We start from the raw sequence: 18,720 nt of genomic DNA, 5'->3' as shown, positions 1-18,720 counted from the left end.
ACATTTCTCAAATTAGTATGTGGTTGTGGTATCCTATATCGAGCAACATCCACTTACTTCTCCTAACACACTTGGCATACTTAATTGTCATGCAGCTACAAGTCACATACATGAGTTTAAAAACCAACGTGGCCAGATCCAAAGTGATGCACACCAATGCTAAGGGCTTCTTGTAATTTTCTGTTCATCCAGGTATCTTGTCACTTGGCTCACACTGTGACTGTGATTCCCTGCTGGTAGAGGACTCTGCATCTGGCCAACACTTTCATATATGGGAGTGGAAAGAGTAATGAGCTATCAGGAATTATTTAGTGGGTCTAGTTTAAGTAGGTCAAGAATTATTACCCAAACTAGATACTAGGGACTTCTGAAAATTTTACCTACATTCCGTTTTCAAAAATAATTTAGACATTAACAGCTTAAATTGTTTTTGAAAATGGGCTTTAACCTCCTAAATCACTTAAGTGCTGTTGAAAATGTTACCCTTAATCCTTCTTTAAAACCAGCTCAAGTAAACTTGATTTTTTTGCTTGAGATGAAACTGTGTGTTTAAGCAGTTTAGGAACATTGTTCTCACTTAATACCCAAGACAGGTAATATAGTTTTATCAGCAGCTCACTAAAAAGTTAATGGCAGTATAGGAACCATTATTTTATGTTAATAGAATGTAATACAATTGGAGAACGTCCCTTCAGTTTAATCAACTGATGCAATGCAATTATGGGGGAGGAATGCCTTGGTGTGCCACTAATGTTTTATTAGCAACATTCCTGTGAATTCTATTTGCCTTGTTTCCTTCCTATAAACTAGTTCTAAAAGTTGCTTGTCTCTCTATCCAGGCGGACACCACCCATCCCCTGACCAAGCACAGGAAAATAGCCTCTTCGTTCCGAGACTCATCTTTATTTGATATCTTCACGCTTTCGTGTAACTTACTGAAACAGGTAGGGAGACGGCAGTTCTTGTCAAATGCCTGTATCAAACGTAGGTGTAAACTCCTTCCTGCTGTAACTCCCTTGGAACTAGTCCTTTCTTTCTAGATTTGGCAGTTTTTCCGCACATCTGCCTTGAAGGAGATTTTCAGATTAGATTCCTACCTTTCTCTTCATAACAGCTCTGTACTGCAAAAGTGCTTAGCTGTTCATTTACAGGCAAGGTTATAGAACAGCCTGATTTTCCTATTAGGTAAGTCAGGCCCTGATTTAGGTATTCACTTTGTTTAATACAAACCTAAGATAGAAATGTCATGACCTTTTTGAAAATTTTCAAATGAAAACACCTCGGATAGCTTATTTCCCCCATTCCATACCAGGATAGCTATTCCTGTATAAAGCACTGTTATAGTGATCTAATGGCATTCCTACTCGGGGAATTGTACCACTTTTACTATACTGGTATAATTAAAGCAGGTACAACATTCCAATGTAAACAAAGCCTTTGTCTGGGTTGTTAGGTATTGCCAAAATTCCTTGATGCTGCTGAGCAGCTGCACAAAAGGAAGGTTAATGGCCCTGACACCTTTCCCAGTCCATGCAGTCTGAAGGGAGCTTTGAATTAGTGGTTTCCCAGGTATAAAGTGAAGAAGGAAAAGGTGCACAGGTGTGTGCAGTTTGGTGTGAATTCTAGAGGCAGAGGCCCAAGGCGCATGCTTTTTGCAATAGGGCACCAGTGCCTTCACAAAGGTTTTTCTGCAAGAGAAAGTTGCCTTATGCAGTTCACCGCCTCTATTCAAGAACACAGCAATTGTGTATGTTTTTGTAAGAAAAGAAATTACACTGATAAAATCCTGACTTCACACCTGGTTTCTGTTCCAAACAAGAAATGGATCTACAGGGTCCCCAGATCCACTCAAAGTGGCAACATCACGTTGGACCGTCATCACAACCAGTGTTGTGCCAGTGTGTGAAAATCGGGATATGACACTGAATAGAAACAGCGTGAAATTCACCAGTTTAGTTTTACTCTTCAAACTGAGTGAAGTATTAAAGTAAACAAATTGCATAAAGGGTGAAAAGCAAGTTTCACTTGGAAAAACCATTCAGTCTGAATAATCTCTGGTTGTGCTAGTCATACAGGTAAAGAGTTTGGGTTTGACAAGATTTGTGTCTCTTGCCTTTGTCCTTTTTAATGTTACCATGGATTCATAACTAAAACTAAAATGTTTCCTAGAACTCTTGCATGTGCCATGTGCCTGCGTGATTTATTTGTGATTTGTCCCTCAAGGTGAAATGAAACTTGGAGGCTTGAATGACATGACTCATTGGGGGGATAGCCTCCAGTTTTATATGTCTTTATCTCTCAATCATCCTGCTTTTGTTTCCCAGGATGCCCCAATTTTAAGGACAAATTGTGATGTTTTCTGTTGTCCCATTTAATGTCCTTATTTTCCTGTCACTAACGCCCACTACCCCAGTTATTCCTTTATCTGTTTGGCAGCTTGCACAAGCTTCTGTGTATAAAACCAGATGTTTCCAAGGTGATCCTCCAATGACTCTAGTTGTTTTCCCTTGGAGGGAGCAAGGGATTGGTCTGCTAGGAACTAATGATTATGTCTATATCACTGTCATAAAACAGTGCAATTAGGCAGTCATTTAAGAACAATGCCGTCTGGTAGACATTCTGGAGTGGTTGTGGCAGACAATTCCAACAATCAGTGAAACAGTATACTGGGTCCCATTGCAACTGCCCAGATCAGTTTGTGGCAGATTTAGGGTAGAAGAAGTTTAGTTTCTCTATGAAAAGCATAGAGCAACTGTACAAAGCACAGGCCTTCTGGTTTGTCTCCAGACCCATGTGCTGCTATAAAACAACTATGAGCTGATCTAGCATCACAAACCCATTAATCACCTTGTGTTGCTTCAGAATCCTTCTGTCTAGTCCCAGAGCTTTGACTCTGGAGTAGGATTTATCCAGATTGTTTGTGCAACAAAGTGAATGCACTTGTTTCCCTACCGGAGGGGGTGGTGGAGTAACAAGAGACCCTGCTGCATGTCAAGCAGATAGTGTTTTCCTGTGTTCTACCCAACTGAGAATTTCCTAATCTGATGGATCTTCCAGAATAATTACTGGCTGGCAATCATTGCTGCCCTTCTATTGTACAAGGAGAACTGAGTGAAAAGGAAGCACTGTCCACCCTCTTCATGTAAGGACTAAAAAGCCAAATACAGATTCTTTGTTGTAAAAGTGTGGGGCACCAGGGATATTTAGGGTGTTGTCTCAGCCTTGACATGAAGGTGGCATGTGATACCTACAAATGTCATCTCCTGTTGAAATGGAATTCTGCTCCTGCCTCAGCCACTGCATTGTTCTTTTTATCCACTGTGTTCTGTAGGCTTCAGGGAAGAACCTGAACTTGAATGATGAAAGCCAACACGGCCTGCTCATGCAGCTACTCAAGCTCACACACAACTGCCTGAACTTTGATTTCATTGGCACGTCAACAGATGAGTCCTCAGATGATCTCTGCACAGTGCAGATTCCAACCAGTTGGAGATCAGGTAATGCTCCGGGGGGGGGGTGGGGGAAGCGGGCTTATCTTCTTCAGTGTGCCAAATGAAAGTATGCTGGCTGGCCAAGGCTCTGTCCACAGTATATAAATAGACCTTTGTGTCAGGGAACCAGGTGTACAGCCCCATTGTCCCCTAACCTGATTACAGATGTGATTCATATTGCTAGTATTGCTGGCCCAAAACCACACAAGCACCCTTCCTCCTGGCCCTTCAATCGTACACTATGTGAACTTCAGAAATCACAAATTTGGCTTATGTGGACAGCTCAATTTTTTTTTTTTCAGTACACTTCTCGTAGAAAGGAAGAAAATAAGTCAGAAAGGAGCCTTGTCAGTTCTGAAATCCAGAGCTTCTCTCATGCCACTCACCTTCAAAATGGGATTCCCTAACTAGGCAATTGTTAAGACAATGTTGCACTATTTGGCAGTACCTCTGCACTTGTCACTTAAGGATGTAACGGTTGTACTGTGTCAGACTGATGGTCTATCTAGCCTAGTATCCTGTCTCTGATAGTGGCCAGTGCCAGATGCTTCAGAAGTAATTAAAAGAACAGGGCCACTTTGAGTGATACGTGCCCTGTCATCCAAGCCCAGCTTCTGGGGGGGTGGTTAGGGACACCTGGAGCACAGCGTCCATCCTTGACATCCTCATGGCCCTTAGCAGTCATTCTGCAGTCACAGATTGCTTCATTTAAATGCCCTTCTATATTTCTCAGGTTAATATGTGTATTCTGGAGGAGGAGGCTCTGGAGTATAGCACTATAATTCTTTGAAAACATTTGCATCATGTAATCTTTTCTAGCGCAAAGAGTGTGGATGCCCTTGTAGTTTGACAGACAAGCATAAAAGTGTCTTTGTAAACAAAGTATTCCACAGAGTGCAATAATGCAGATGTTCACAGTAAGGTGCTCCTTTCTGTCTGTTTCAGCATTCTTGGATTCCTCGACCCTACAGTTGTTTTTTGACCTGTATCATTCCATCCCTCCATCGTTTTCACCTCTGGTGAGTTCAGAGTTCATGGTTCTTATGACGCCTAATATCAGAAAGCATTTACAGCACCAGGAGAGCCATATCGAAGGACTTCATTGGTATATGGGCCTGAGATACTGGCCTTTCGATTAAAATGATGTAGAATATGTTCAGAACAGTTGCTTATTTTGATAATATAGTATTATCCCATAAAGACCAAAGGGAGACTGTGCCAAGCCTCCTTAGTGTTGATAGTTTTGGTACCTCCAGTGTTTTTGGAGTGGATTAAGGAGCAGTCCCCATTTGTTTGAAATATTGCTACTCTGCCCTTCTTTTGCCCCTTCCGTTTGAGAATCTCAAAGTGCTCTAAGTGAATGAAGCCTCCCAACTGCCTGTGAGGGAGCTAGGTGATGGTATGCCCATTTTGTAGTCTGGGAAAGCTAAGCAGAGTGTTGAAATGACTTGCCCAAAATCACATAGCAAGTCTGGGGCAAATCTGGGAGTACAACCCAAGAGCCTGACCCCTAGTCCCATTCTCGATCCACTAGACAAGACTGTGTTCCCACATGGTGAAAGGGCCAATAGCATCAGCCCAAGTAAAGGATTCACGTGATTTGATGTTTTCTTTTAAAATACTGTCTGCCTACCAGCAACCAGGTGATCCAATAACTGTCAGTGCATGGAGTTGCTCACTCTGGCTGGACTCTGTGTGCATAAAGCATTCAAATCCAGGAAACTTCTCTCACGCTGGCTCAGTCAGCAAGAGTCCAACGCTAAGATGTTTCTCAGTTGGAAGTTGCTCTGATCTGTGTGCGTCTGTGGTCTGGTGGGAAGCAGAATCAGCAAATGCCCTTCAGGTGCTGTACAGGAAGAAGCCCAGCAAAGCATTAAACATCTTTGCTCCAGAAACCTTAAAAATTAGTTATCAACAAGGCTGGTCATAACAGGCAAAGAAAGGAAGGGAGGAGAGAAACTTACATAGTTTCCCTGTTGGTAGATTGTTTCCCTTAAAAGCACTAAATATTTCAGCATGGGGTAGAACTGGACCAGTTGCTTGTATAGGCACTTAAATACTGTGGGCTAAATATTTTTCTAGTTAACATAGACGCATGCTGCAATGGAAACACTTCTTAACTCTGGCTGGGGAAGGGAGGATCTTTCTTCAAAAGGATGTTTCTAGGAGAGGTAGGACAGAGCTGGTCACTTCATTATATACTGCTAGCCAAGTCTGAGATTTAAGCCTCAGTTATTCAAGAGAGTTTAAAAAGAAACACACTGTTAAGCAGAAATTTAAAACAATTAAGCCAGTAATTGCTCTGAGCTTTGATCATTAAAAGTGTGAGCTAGCAAGAATCAGAGGGGCTTTAACAGCAGAGCAGGTAGCTCTTAGGCTGGTTGGGGGAATCGGGGCTCGCCTCAGTGCGAAGAGTCTATAATTAATTTGCTTCTAATGTTCATGAAGTTCATAATCCCATTCAGCAGTGTGGTAATGGATTCACTTGCATAACTGCATCCTTGGAATCTACCTTCAGCTTAATAGAGGCTGAGATGGGAGCGCTTTAACTTAAACAAATGTGCATCTTGCTATTCTTCCTTCTCTCATATTTTCCCTAGACCATGGTAAACTCTTGTATGGAGAGGCTGGCAGGCTTTCCTCCCACTGCCAGTATTTTTCAAGTCAGCCTTTGTTTACACACAATGACAGATGACACGAGTCGGATGAGAGGGCACAACCTGCGTTTTTGCTTTCACCATTTGGGGAAATCTTTTTTCTCTGTCACCACATGACAACACAGTGGAGACTGTAACGTAGTAATGGAGTTTAAGGCTGGAAGGGCCTTCCTAAAGCTGGGTGTTCATTGAGCCCTGAAGCTGGAGAGATGATCCTTGTATAATGTAGTCTCTTAATCCCTGCTGCTTGTTTCCACTGGATTTCTCCTATTTTTCTCTTTTCATAGAGAGAACATTTGGAGGTGGTTGCTTCATTATAAAATCATCCTTTGAACTATAGCAACTGAGTTGGATTGCTAAGGAGTATGGTGAACACTTGAATGAACTACTCTCTCTGGAAAGGGAAACAACTCAAACCATTCCCTTCAGTTTGAATAAAGTCTTTCCACTTTATTCCTTTTGCTTCCTTTAGGTCTTGTCCTGCTTAGTCCAGATAGCTTCTGTCCGCAGATCCCTTTTTAACAATGCAGAGAGAGCAAAGTTCCTGTCTCATCTCGTTGATGGCGTTAAACGAATACTGGAAAACCCCCAGGTGAGCATATCGGAAGCCAGGTATTTCTTAGAGTACTCCTTGTCCAATTTACTGCATTTGCTTCCATAAACTACTCTTCTGTTAGGGAACCTGTTTTTCTGTTTAAAAAAAAAAAAAATTAGACCTTCTGACACACCCTGGCACTCCAATATTCACCTGTGTCATGTAATTAGGATACGTTTTGTACAAAATATGCCTTGTGAGGTATCATTCTAAATGTCTTGATCTGCTAGACATTAATATCTTGTTGGATTGTATGTACCCCAGTTCCAGGCGGCACCCCGGGGGGAACCTGTCACACCCTCGTTACAAGAAAAATGTAGAGGAAGATGATGAGAGATCAGAGAAGAGCAACTAAAATGTTTAATGAACTAAATATGTATAGTTCATTTAAATGGGAGACTAAAAGGTAGAGGAGAGAATAACGGTCAGAGGTGAAGGTTTAAAAAGTGTAAACCCCAGGGATGGAAGCGAATTGTTTGGTATGGTATGTAGGGCTAGAACCAGACAAAGTGGTATGAAATTTAGGCTAAATATATGGTAAACTTCACAGCACTGAAATCAGTAAGGCTTGGGAGACTAATGGTGGGGTTTACCCCACTATAGAACAGAGAGGTGAGACTTTCACTGGACAAAACTGCTGAAAATATGCTTAGGGGAACAATCTTGCACTGGCCAAGGAAGAAAGATGTCTGTCTTCTTTAACTTCTTTCCTCTAGTTTCCTGCTCCCAATCACTTAAATATCACTTATCTGTGTTGGAAGAAGATTACCTTTCCTTTTCTCAAGAATGATACTTGAGTCTTGTGGTTTAAACTTTGTGTAATTTGCTACTGGGAATTAAGTGTGTTGCAGGCTGGTGTTTTGGATGCCAGACATTAGACGTGTTCCAAGGTCTGCCATAAATGGTAGGGTTTCGTTTTAGCTGGTGATCTGTACCATGTGGCTTTGAGAGATCATACTTTGCACTTGCATGTAAGGAGCTCCAAGCAATTTAGAGGTGGGCAAGCACTACCCCTTTTTTAGAAATGGGGGAGCTGAGGCACAGAGTGATAAAATAACTTGCCAAATCACGTAATGAGTCTGTGGCAGAGCTGGGAATAAAAACCAGGTCTCCTAACTCCCATTCCTGTGCTCTAAAACACTAGACAGTGCTACCTGTCTCATGATTTGACATACTGTTTGTTCTCTTCCTCCCCAGAGTTTGTCAGACCCAAACAATTACCATGAGTTCTGCAGGTTGCTGGCTCGATTAAAAAGCAACTATCAACTGGGAGAGCTGGTGAAGGTGGAAAACTACCCTGAGGTCATCCGACTCATTGCCAACTTCACCGTGACCAGCCTACAGGTGGGAACTCATTGCATTTGGCCTTGTTGGTGCCTCTCAAAATGGAGCAGTTCCCCTCCTTGCATTTACTTTGTAGTAGCTATGCCAATTTGTCAGGCCCAATGGCAAGAAGACTGCAGCATTCACACAGGCTTTGTAACAGGAGAGTCTGGCAGTGCAATATTGATCGTATTATGAACTCTGGCTGAAAAACACATGAGGGGAGGGTTGTAGTTACAGCTCTGAAGTTTTTCCCATGTCCCATCAGTAGCAACTGCTGATTCAAGGTTATTTTTGTATAATGCCTCAACCCATTATCAAAATGTAGTTTAGAGGGTGGTTCTACTGCTGATACCATCAATATCATGCAGAGGTTGCCTCTGTGTGTTCTGTTGCTGTGCAGCATACAACTACATCTCTGTACAAAATAAAATGGTATTTTAAAAATTCTTCCATGATAGCTACTGCAAACTGGCAGGCTTGATCTGTAGATAATTGGGGTGTATGTAGCTTTTAGAAATATCAAGTGTTAGGATGACTTGTGAATTCAGTGGTTTAGTGGGAGGCAAACAGGAGCATTGGAATTTTACAGCTTGAGTTAGGATTGGGCATGTTTGATAGAACAATAGAGATTTCTAAGAGCTCTGAATAAAACAGTTTAGGATATTAAAAAGCAGGAAAGCTGTGTGTGCATGGCCCCAGGTGAGGGACTAAATTGTATTACTGGCGCTTCATCAAACCAGAACTGTGTGTTGCTGTATTGCCTTTATGTAATGTAAATGTCAGTAATTATGCATATTACTGTGCAGCTATGTAACTTCCCTTTAGGACAGAATTGTTTTTCTTATGTAGGAGTCCAGCAGCAGTGGCTGGACCAGGCCACCCAAATGACTTCAAGAAAAACCTGTTTTAACCCAGGTCTCCAGAATTGAAAGTCTAGTGCAGCAGAGTTTGACAGTCCTTCTCTTGTGGCTTTCCCTGAGCTGTGGAAGGTGTATACCACTGAAGGGGCTGCGTTAGAGAAGCTGTGCACAGTGAGTCATGATAGAGATGGAGCTCAGCAAGTGATGATTCCTGCACTGCCTGTATCCTTGCAATACCAGTGCATGTTTTCCTCACTACGCTACAATGCTAAGATGAAAGAGGAGAGAAAGCAGCAAGACTGTTAGGATTGAGGGAGGGCACCAAGGTTCTATATCTAATCCTGCAAGCTTGTATTTTCAGACCTGCACTGGGAGCTGAAGGCTTCAGCTCAGCTATATCTCATGAAAGTTATTTTGGAGTATCCCTGGCTCTTTTGCTGAACAGTTCTCTTCCTTAGGCGCTCCTGGAATTTGGATGCTGACTTAAATTCAGTGCTATATAGGAAAATGAAGCATCAAAGCATCCTGTGTAAAGCCTCTGAATATCTGCTCTCCTACAGCAAACCGTTCAAGACAAATGTGACATTCTGCAAGATCCTAAATTCACTGGCTTCCTTTCCTTTCTCTATCTTGGTATCTGTAGCACTGGGAGTTTGCACCGAACAGCGTACATTATCTGCTAAGCCTATGGCAGCGGCTGGCAGCATCAGTGCCATATGTTAAAGCCACAGAGCCTCATATGCTAGAAACATACACTCCAGAAGTCACGAAAGCTTACATCACGTCCAGGCTGGAGTCTGTGCACATCATACTGAGGTAAGGGAAGCCTAGAGACGCATGAACACTTCTACCACAGTGCCTGCAGCACATAAGGGAAAATCTCGCAAGGGTCTTTGGCATTAGATGTGTAGGCAAATAGAGTGTTGACTCTGGCCCCGGGATGTTTTGCTTTGGTTGTCAATGGAGTGTCTTGGTAGGGATGTCCAGAATCAGATGTGCCCTCCTTGTATATTTTAATTAAAGTTAATTTATTAGATGGAAGAAAACCAAAATATGAAAGATGGAAAACACTAAAGCACAATGAAAACCAGATGCCTTAATACTTGGCACTGCTTAAACATGTAAAGTGGTGTGTTCTAAAGCCCTGGACAAATATTGTCTTAAGCCTGCAATAAGAACTTACTCATTGCAGGTTGTAATGGCCCTGCCAATTCTGTTAGTTATTTCTGTGCCCATAAAACAAGAGGACACTAGTGATGATCGCTTGGTTGTATTACATCAGTCTGTGCAATGCTCCACCATGACTGCTACTAGAGGCAAAGGATCAGATGATCAGATTTAAAAAATAGCCATGTGCCTAGGAGAGGTGTCTTCCATGCTGGAAATAAGCTTGTGTTGTGGGTTAGGCTAGCACTGGTATTAAAGCTCCTTTATAATGCTGCTTCCTTCCCATGCAGAGACGGGTTGGAAGATCCACTAGACGACACTGGCCTTGTGCAACAGCAGTTAGATCAGCTGTCCACCATTGGCCGGTGTGAGTATGAAAAGACCTGTGCTCTCCTCGTACAGCTCTTTGACCAGTCAGCCCAGACTTACCAGGAGCTGCTACAGAGTGCCACCGCCAGCCCCATGGACATCGCAGTGCAGGAAGGTGAGTGCACTCCCAGAACAGTGGCCAGGGAGCCCTGACCAGTTTGCCCCTTCCAAAAACTACAGCTCCAGAAGCCCATTTTCCTGATAGAATCATATCCGGAGAGATCCTACAAGTATTCCCTTGAGAAAATGGGCATTCAGCCTGGTCTGTGCACAGCTTTTGTACAGGTATAACTATTTCAGTTAGAGGGGTGGGTTTTTTACCTATTGTAGTTACACAGGTATAACCTTCGTCCCATTTGGGAATAAGTTACACCAGTATAAATGTATCCACACTGGGTGGGCCTTGGGCTGCTTTACTATGCTGCTTTACTACACTGCTGTAATTAAATCAGTACAACTTCAGATGGTTAGGGCTTGAGTTATCTGTCATATCAGCCTCGTGTGCTTTCAGAGAATGAGTGCTCCCCTTTTGGAAACATTATTGTATGTGCAAAGTCTACAGAATCTGGTCTTGTATTAAAGGAATTTCCTGGGGTGAGGGTGATCTTAAGTTGTGAGCACACTGTAGCTTGAAATGATGCTCTGAAGCAAACAGACTACAGTTCTGATCCTGGAAATTGTACATGTTTTTCCACTTAGTGGAAAAACAAGTAACACTGGCATAACTTTAGCTTCTTGATCAGAGGAATAAAATATGCTCTTAAGAAATCTTTTTCTTCGTGAACCCTGGCTTTGCCAGAGGAAAAACCCGAAGAATCCCTTTCTCTCTACCACGTGGCCTGTGAAGTGTTTGTTTCTGATGTCATCTGTTGGCTTCAGGGCGCCTGACATGGCTCGTTTATATCATCGGGGCAGTGATTGGTGGCAGGGTTTCGTTCGCCAGCACAGATGAGCAGGATGCAATGGACGGCGAGTTGGTTTGTCGGTAGGAATGTTGAATGCTTTCTAGCTGCGCTATGTTCCATTCTTGTGGCTGCATGGTAGTAATTCTCTTTGGGGCGTTAAGTGTTCTCCCTTCCCTCTTCTATTCTCGCTAAAAATAACTGGATGGAATTGGCCCTCGAACAAAGACTTTGATAGCAGTGGCTAGACCCACTGAGCAAACTTCTGTGGGATTTGTCTAAACCTGGATGTCTGCATAGGTGTTTGGCAAGGGATCTAAATAAGCATGGGGACAGTATGTAAGGGTGGAATTTTTCCTATTTTTTTTAATGCCCACGGTAGAGTAGAACCCAGTGCATGCTGGTTCTTTTTAGGGAAAAGATGTTTTTTTCTGATATCACCCAAAGTGGCTTTGACAGTAAATATCTTGTGAATATCGCAGTACCTTACAGTGGATGGAATTCTTATACAAGGTGGCACCGGTACATTTTTGTAGCTTGTTTCAGAACCGTTTAAGCCTTCTATTAGCACAGTTACTGATTTATTTGGTATAGGTAATTAATATGTAGTTTATGGCTCTTAAACAACCCTAAGCTGAGCAAAATTCCATGTAGAACATAAGCTAATTCTGCTTCTCTGGGATCAAGAGGACTGAATCTGAGAATTTATGGAAGGTGGCCATGTGATAAGTGTTGTTAATGAGGAACTGTAAATCAGGCACTAGCTCCTCCTGCAGTTGGTGCATTAGTAGAGGGAAGATATGAGACCTCAAACATTTTGAGTGGCCCTCCGTTTATATTATACACAAGAGACTTTCTCATATTAGTCTGTTTACTTTAACCTTTTCTCTCCCTATTCGTTTTGGGCCACTTCGCAAAAAAGAGTTGACCTTTGCTTTGCCCCCCACCACGTGTTTATAACCTCAATCAGTGAAACCCTTTCTTACCCCAATAGATCATTCATGGGCATTATCCATAAGCCCCACGTGGCCATAACAAAAATCGGTGTGGTGGGGGTGGAGGTGACCCCTTAAATGCCTCTTCAGTCTTGTAATGAGAGCTGGAGGCTTCTGCTCAGGGGATAGCTCAGAGAATGTACTGAACCTTGGCATTTGATAAGCTCTATAGGGGGGTGAAAATTCCCCTCTGTATGGAGGGTAGGCACCAAGGCCTCTCCCTTTCCCCTCCCCACCCTCTGCCCATATCTTAAGTGGGACTTAAGTGGTGCATAGCCTTCTGCTGGCTCCTTTTCATGGGAGGGTGGGGTCATCTTCTTTAGTTTAACGTAACCTCATTCCTGTGTTTCGATTGCTCTTGGCCCACCACGCCACCTTCTAGAGAGCAAAAAGGGTTCTCAGCCATATGCAGCTTCGAAATGATACCAGCTGCCTGAAATCGCTTTTCTGCTCACCCTTGTCAGTGTTCAGGCAGGCTGGTATTTCTTGTCCTCCTGGAGTGGTTGGTAGATCTGTTGCTGCTTCTTTCCCTCCCTTCAGGGTATTGCAGTTGATGAACCTGACGGACTCTCGCCTGGCACAGGCTGGGAACGAGAAACTGGAGCTTGCCATGCTGAGCTTCTTTGAGCAGTTCCGAAAGATCTACATTGGAGACCAGGTGCAGAAATCCTCCAAGGTAATTCCCTCTACCATGCAGCCTTGAGGCATTGCTGGCTACCATAATGTCTTCACATCTTTTGGCATATGAGCTGCTAGTTCTTAATCTGCTCTTGTCTTTTTAAGAAAAAGCTTATTAGCAGCCCCCATCCTTCCTGCTTTCTGCATTCCCAGTCTTACAATTATAGCTTCAGCAGTGCAGCTTTGGCACTGCTTTTCAGTAAGATAATGTCTGATTAGGGCACTAACCTAGGACTTAGGAAACCTGGGTTCATATCCCTGCTCCACCGCAGGCTTCCTGTGTGACCTTTGGCAAGTCACTTAGCTTCTCTGTGCCTCAGTTCCCCATCTGTACAATGGGAGTTAATAGCCCTGCCCTACTTCACAGGGATGACATGAGGGGGGAAATGCATTGGGATCTGAGTGCCTCTCAGTGTTTAGGATAATGGGGAGCCATATAAGTTCCTAAGAGAGGTGTTAGGGCTGGGGTGGAGTTCGGATACTTGGTTAAAACCTACTGGAATTTTTTCCAGACATTCTGAAAAACCCCTAGCCTTTGCGCTGAGGTGAAACATGACACGTTGGCTGCCTAAAAGGGCAGCTTTTGCAGACAAGGAAGGGTTTGTGGAAGTGGGCCTTTCTCACTTTTCCTGCTGTGTTCTCTCTCGCAAGATACACTGGAAGTTAACATCTGTGTACTTGGAGCTTAAAGTAGCCCAGGAAAAGGGAATTGAGAGAAACTATGCCATCTTTATTCCAAAAATTGACTCTCAGCCAGGGCCGGCTCTAGGATTTTTGCCGCCCAAAGCAAAAACAATTTTGGCTGCCCCCCTCCCCCCTTATTTAATTACCCCACCCCCGGCCCCGCCTCAACTCCTCCACTTCCCCAAATCCCCAGCCCTGCCTCCTCCCCCCAGGGTCTCAAGCCTAGGAAGGAGGGAGGGGGAGAACGCGGCCACTCGGAGTCTTCTCTTCCCCCCCCCCCCCTCAGGTTTGAGAGCTTCTCCCTCCCTCCCTCCCAGGTTTGAGAGCCTGGGAGGGAGGGGGAGACCCCGAGCCGCCGCGGCACGCGAAACAGCTGATTCGCCTGCCGCTGCTCCCCCACCCTCCCAGGTTTGAGAGCCTGGGAGGGAGGGCGAGTAGCGGCGCGCGAATCAGCTGTTTCGCGCGCCATGGCAGCAGCAGTGGAGGTGAGCTAGGGCGGCCAGGGCACATTTTTAGGGACAGCATTCTGGCGCCAGCCATGCCGCCCCTAAAAATGTGCCGCCCCAAGCACCAGCTTGTTTTGCTGGTGCCTAGAGCCGGCCCTGCTCTCAGCCATTCTGATAACCCATAATTCACTATCGCCCAGGAACACGGATTAAAGCACCAGGGTGACACTCTTGCTTCTGAAGGTGCAGAGGGCTTAAGAGTGTTTGAGAGTGGGGCTAGATCACAGGGATATGAGTGCAGAGTTCATTGCTTCTTTGAACTCATAGCTGTCAGTAGAGGAACTGCATTCGTATTGGAGCTATGGGAATCCCCCTTCTCAGAAAGAAAGTGAATGCCCACACTTTGTATACAGCATCTGTAGCTGCTGTGAGCCTGGCTGGGGATGAACTTCGCTAGAATGAAAAGGAGGATGGAAAAATCGTGCAGGTCAACAACATTTTCTTCTCGTTTGACCTGTTACCCCATGTAGCGTATCAGTCTAAGTTAGAATGGGAGTGCCTCAGGGCAGGAACCTTCTCTTGGTGGTCTTGAAAAGCATGGACTAGATAGATCCCTGGATCAGTGCTGCATAGAGCGGGGAAGAAAATGAAAGAGCTATCGTGCCACTTCATAAATGTGGGTCATGGATCAAACGCTCTCCATGCTTAACGGCTCGGAGGCCCTAGTGCTCAGGGAAACGAAATAGCTATTTTTAAGCTCAGGCTGCATCCCCAGTAGAGTCCCACCCTCTTACCGCAGAAGTATCACTAATTCCATTGGCTTCTTTTTAACTTGTGTTGCTCTCTTTTCCTTCCAGCTGTACCGCCGTCTCTCTGAGGTCCTGGGATTGAATGACGAGACCATGGTCCTGAGCGTCTTCATAGGGAAAATGTAAGTATTTCTGCTTGCAGTCATCGGGGATCCCAGGGTTCACTTGAAAGTGTAACTGGGACAACCTCAATATAAGACAGTGTTGTTCAGACTGAGAAAGTAACCTCTGGCTATTTGAGAGAATTATAGGCTGTGGCCAGGGGTTTAGGTCCTGTGCAGCATCCAGGGTTATTTATCCACCATGGAATCTAGTTTGGGCCATGGAGACACACAAATGTAATCCCCTGCCAGCTACATGAGGATGATGGATTCTTATTCCAGTGCCCACTTAATCCGCTGTCTGACATTGTTACAAGGAGCAGTCTCCACTATCGTTCACTGCCACACCATTATTGCCAATCACAAGCCAAGAAAGCACTGTGGGGAGGGGACTGCTCTCTCAAAGGTTTTCTTTTCAAATAGCAGAACTCAGTACAAAAGTAGTGCCAGTACCATTCTTAAAACTCTTCCACTTTAGTAGGCTACTCCCTGCTTGGCCAGTTGCTTGGCAGCTGCCTCCAGATTGAACACATCAATTGGGTTTTGTCGTGTCTTTTTGGCAGACACCATTAGAATTTTAACCACTTCAGTAGCTCCAAGTGCCTGGATGCACATGGCCACCGGCTTTCCGCACATCTTTTTTTGCCTTGGTGTGCATGGTGCCTGTCCACTCTTGCGCACCTGAGCTGCACATCCACAAGGGGTTAAATGGCTCTCCTGGAAGAAGCAAGGGCTACTAGAATTCTGCAGCTGACAGTGGATGGTGCAGGTGCAGAATTGCATACGTCTGCATGTTGTCACTGCCGCAGAATTCTCTTACCCTTGCTGCAGAAATCAGCCCTGGAGTGCCACAGAATTCCAAGGGCCTGGGTATGGGCCAGTGTAGCTTGGGACCCAAGTAGTGAAGATTATCTGAAGGATAATTTTCTAGTCAACCAAATGTAAGTACAGTAATTTTATACCAATATTTTGTGGCTTGTGATGTCTGTGACTTCTTGGAGGGTGGAGATGGTATTGGGTGACGTTTGATGGAAGATTTCACCTTGCAACAAAAGAAATCCAAGCCGTCCCTCTGACCTGTTCTTATTCTCCTCTCCTCTAGCATCACCAACTTGAAGTACTGGGGTCGATGCGAACCTATCACCTCCAAGACGCTGCAGCTTCTCAATGACCTCTCCATTGGATATCCTTTTCTGTAGAGAGCCCTGGGTGTGTAGAACACACTTCTACGGTGGAATTTGGGGAGCACTACACCAGTGTGTTCAGATGAAATGGGAGCATTTTGCATAAGTCCATTAGTTATTGCCATCCACTGAGCTAATGCATCTTTAACGGATGCTCCGGTAGGTCTGTCAATTCACCAGGAACTTCCTAGAGCTGGAGAGAGGCATCTCCAACCACAAATTCCAACCACGTAATATTGGGCCTGACTTTATCATCCATCATCCACTCTCCCAATTCTTGGCTGACTCTCCATGTGAACTTGGCTTATCTAAAAGAAAAAAAAACACCTCTCCCACCCCTCACTCACCGATTTGCAATTTCCCATAGCCCCCAAACATCTGAGTAGCCAAGAGAGCATAGACACTTGGTACCCTTTTCACCTGGTTGCAAAGAATCCCAGTAGATGGCTGTAGTATTGTAGGCTTTGTAACCATGGGTCATGGCTACTTCATAGCTTATTGCCCACAGCCTTCATTTGTGTGCTGCTGAGGTGTCGAAGAGCATAGTACAGCTTGGGGTTACGTCTTCCTTCCAAAATAAGATGAAAATGGAGCCTGGAATAGGGTAAAATGTGCAGCGTCCTCTTTCAAAGCAGAATAGATCCCAGCGCGTTCCAGAACTTGTAATGCGCGATAGCAGGGTCCACACAGACACTTACTGCATGGAAGGCTTGTGCACTGTAGAGTTACACTCCGGCTTGCTGCGCACCAACTGTTCGTATAGACGAGGCCTTGGTAACAGGATTTGGTCCAAAAAAACGTGGTTGAGAAGAGAAACAATTCAGAAGGCCAGAAAGCATTGTGTAAAACTTGTACGTACTCTGGAAAGTATTCCCTTGTATGTGCTTTGCAGGCACTTGGAACCGTCCAGTGACTGACTGGTTCTGCTTGCTGTTTCCTTAACACCCTTTCTACATACAGTAGTGTTAGGAAATTGGTGAAACTGAGCGCAGTACAGTTCATGCTGAACAATCACACGGTAAGTCTTTCATTCCCTTCCAGCCTCTCTCATGTAACAAACCCTCACATGCAGGTGCCTGCGTGCACGCTAAAGCAAGAACCAGCCCTGTGTGTTTTCACACGCAGAGACACTTCTGCAGTGTAACTATAAGTCTCCCGAATACGTGCGTCATAAGAGACTGTTTTATGATGATGTTCTCTATTCTCTTTGCCTCCTTCCAAAGCCTGCACTTTAATTCTGACGTCCTGGATTTATATAGTCCCTCTCATCCAAATGATTCCTGCTTCTTTACAAACATAATACAGGACTCTCTCTCTCACTCACTCAGTCATTCCCGTCACTGAAAGGCAGCCAACTCTGGGGAGGAATGTATGGCATTGTGATGCACTGCTACAGCCTAAAGGCAGAAAGTGAAGAACACTGTATCCAGATGGAACTACTTTGGGAATTCAGGGAGATGAAATGTAATAGCATTCTAGCATCCTGGTCACATTTCTATCTAATAGACACCCCTACCTTTGGGGGGGAAAGGGCCAAAGGATGTTTAGCTGCCGCAGAGGCCAGGACCTCGGACTTACAGGTCTGCCAATAGGTGGTCCTCCAGCAATGCAGTATGTTCTCATACTGTTCTGGGGTGTTGACTCAAAGATCATTTTCAGAATCAACACCAGTTACAACAGCACTCAAGGGTTTTCCTTGGAGGTTTCCTGTACTTGTGCAGGTCCTGGATCTGGTCCTCTACTGTTTGCAGAGCTACTGGAAATTAATAAATAACATTGCATTAAATTGTTTTCCTGGCTTTCATTGGGAGGAAATATCAACCACAGGTGCTTGGATATGATGACTCCTAGAAATACCTATATGATAGGATCAATGGCCTGGAAATCAGGACTCCTGGGTCTGTCACCTACTCGCTGTGACACCTTGGGCAATTCTCCTAACCTCTTACCACCCCTATCTTACACATGAGGAAATTCATTTCCCTCACTGGAGGGGTAGCAAGACTTAATTGTTTATATAGTACTTCGGAATCCTCAGACTAAAGGTAAAGGGCCAAGTATCCTTGCCAAAGAACATGTGTTAATGTTATCTCTGTAATACACGCAGCACTGGGGAGAGTGGCCCTCTAATGATTTATTCTTTGAGGTTAGCCGCAGAAGTAAAGTGGTTAGCAAAGTAAACAGAGTGGTTCAGTCCTGCCAAGGCCCTTGAAAGAACAGAGTATGAGTCAAAACAATCAGGGGCCCCTAAATGCCCATGAACCTCTAATATATAAGCCTTGTTGTAAACCTGCCACTCACTGTTAACTTTGCTTTTTCATTGACAGAGTGAGCACTTTTCATTCCTGGGTATTAACAATCAGTCCAACCTGACTGACATGAGATGTCGGACTACTTTCTACACTGCACTTGGGCGCCTCCTCATGGTGGACTTAGGTACTGCAACCCCAGTTACC

The 18,720-nt window shown here is 44.4% G+C and overlaps 1 protein-coding gene across 5 annotated transcripts in view; it reads left to right on the top strand.

Moving 5' to 3' along the window:
- Window positions 1–18,720, top strand: part of XPO7 (exportin 7) — an 86,248-nt gene that overhangs the window by 53,938 nt on the left and 13,590 nt on the right. For all 5 annotated transcript variants that reach the window (XM_008168652.4, XM_024105546.3, XM_065584602.1 and 2 more), the window contains 13 exons: window positions 840–944; window positions 3,332–3,497; window positions 4,437–4,510; window positions 6,621–6,740; window positions 7,941–8,087; window positions 9,573–9,745; window positions 10,387–10,580; window positions 11,345–11,450; window positions 12,903–13,038; window positions 15,028–15,101; window positions 16,183–16,263; window positions 17,219–17,282; window positions 18,592–18,700. In XM_008168652.4, coding sequence (XP_008166874.2) covers window positions 840–944; window positions 3,332–3,497; window positions 4,437–4,510; window positions 6,621–6,740; window positions 7,941–8,087; window positions 9,573–9,745; window positions 10,387–10,580; window positions 11,345–11,450; window positions 12,903–13,038; window positions 15,028–15,101; window positions 16,183–16,263; window positions 17,219–17,282; window positions 18,592–18,700 — 1,549 coding nt within the window. The remainder of the gene's footprint in view (window positions 1–839; window positions 945–3,331; window positions 3,498–4,436; window positions 4,511–6,620; window positions 6,741–7,940; window positions 8,088–9,572; window positions 9,746–10,386; window positions 10,581–11,344; window positions 11,451–12,902; window positions 13,039–15,027; window positions 15,102–16,182; window positions 16,264–17,218; window positions 17,283–18,591; window positions 18,701–18,720) is intronic.

This window comes from Chrysemys picta, chromosome 2 (assembly GCF_011386835.1).
Source record: "Chrysemys picta bellii isolate R12L10 chromosome 2, ASM1138683v2, whole genome shotgun sequence".
In the NCBI taxonomy this organism is placed as follows: domain Eukaryota; kingdom Metazoa; phylum Chordata; order Testudines; family Emydidae; genus Chrysemys; species Chrysemys picta.
The sequence above is the reverse complement of the archived record's forward strand: the minus strand, read 5'-3'. Positions and strand labels throughout refer to the sequence as shown.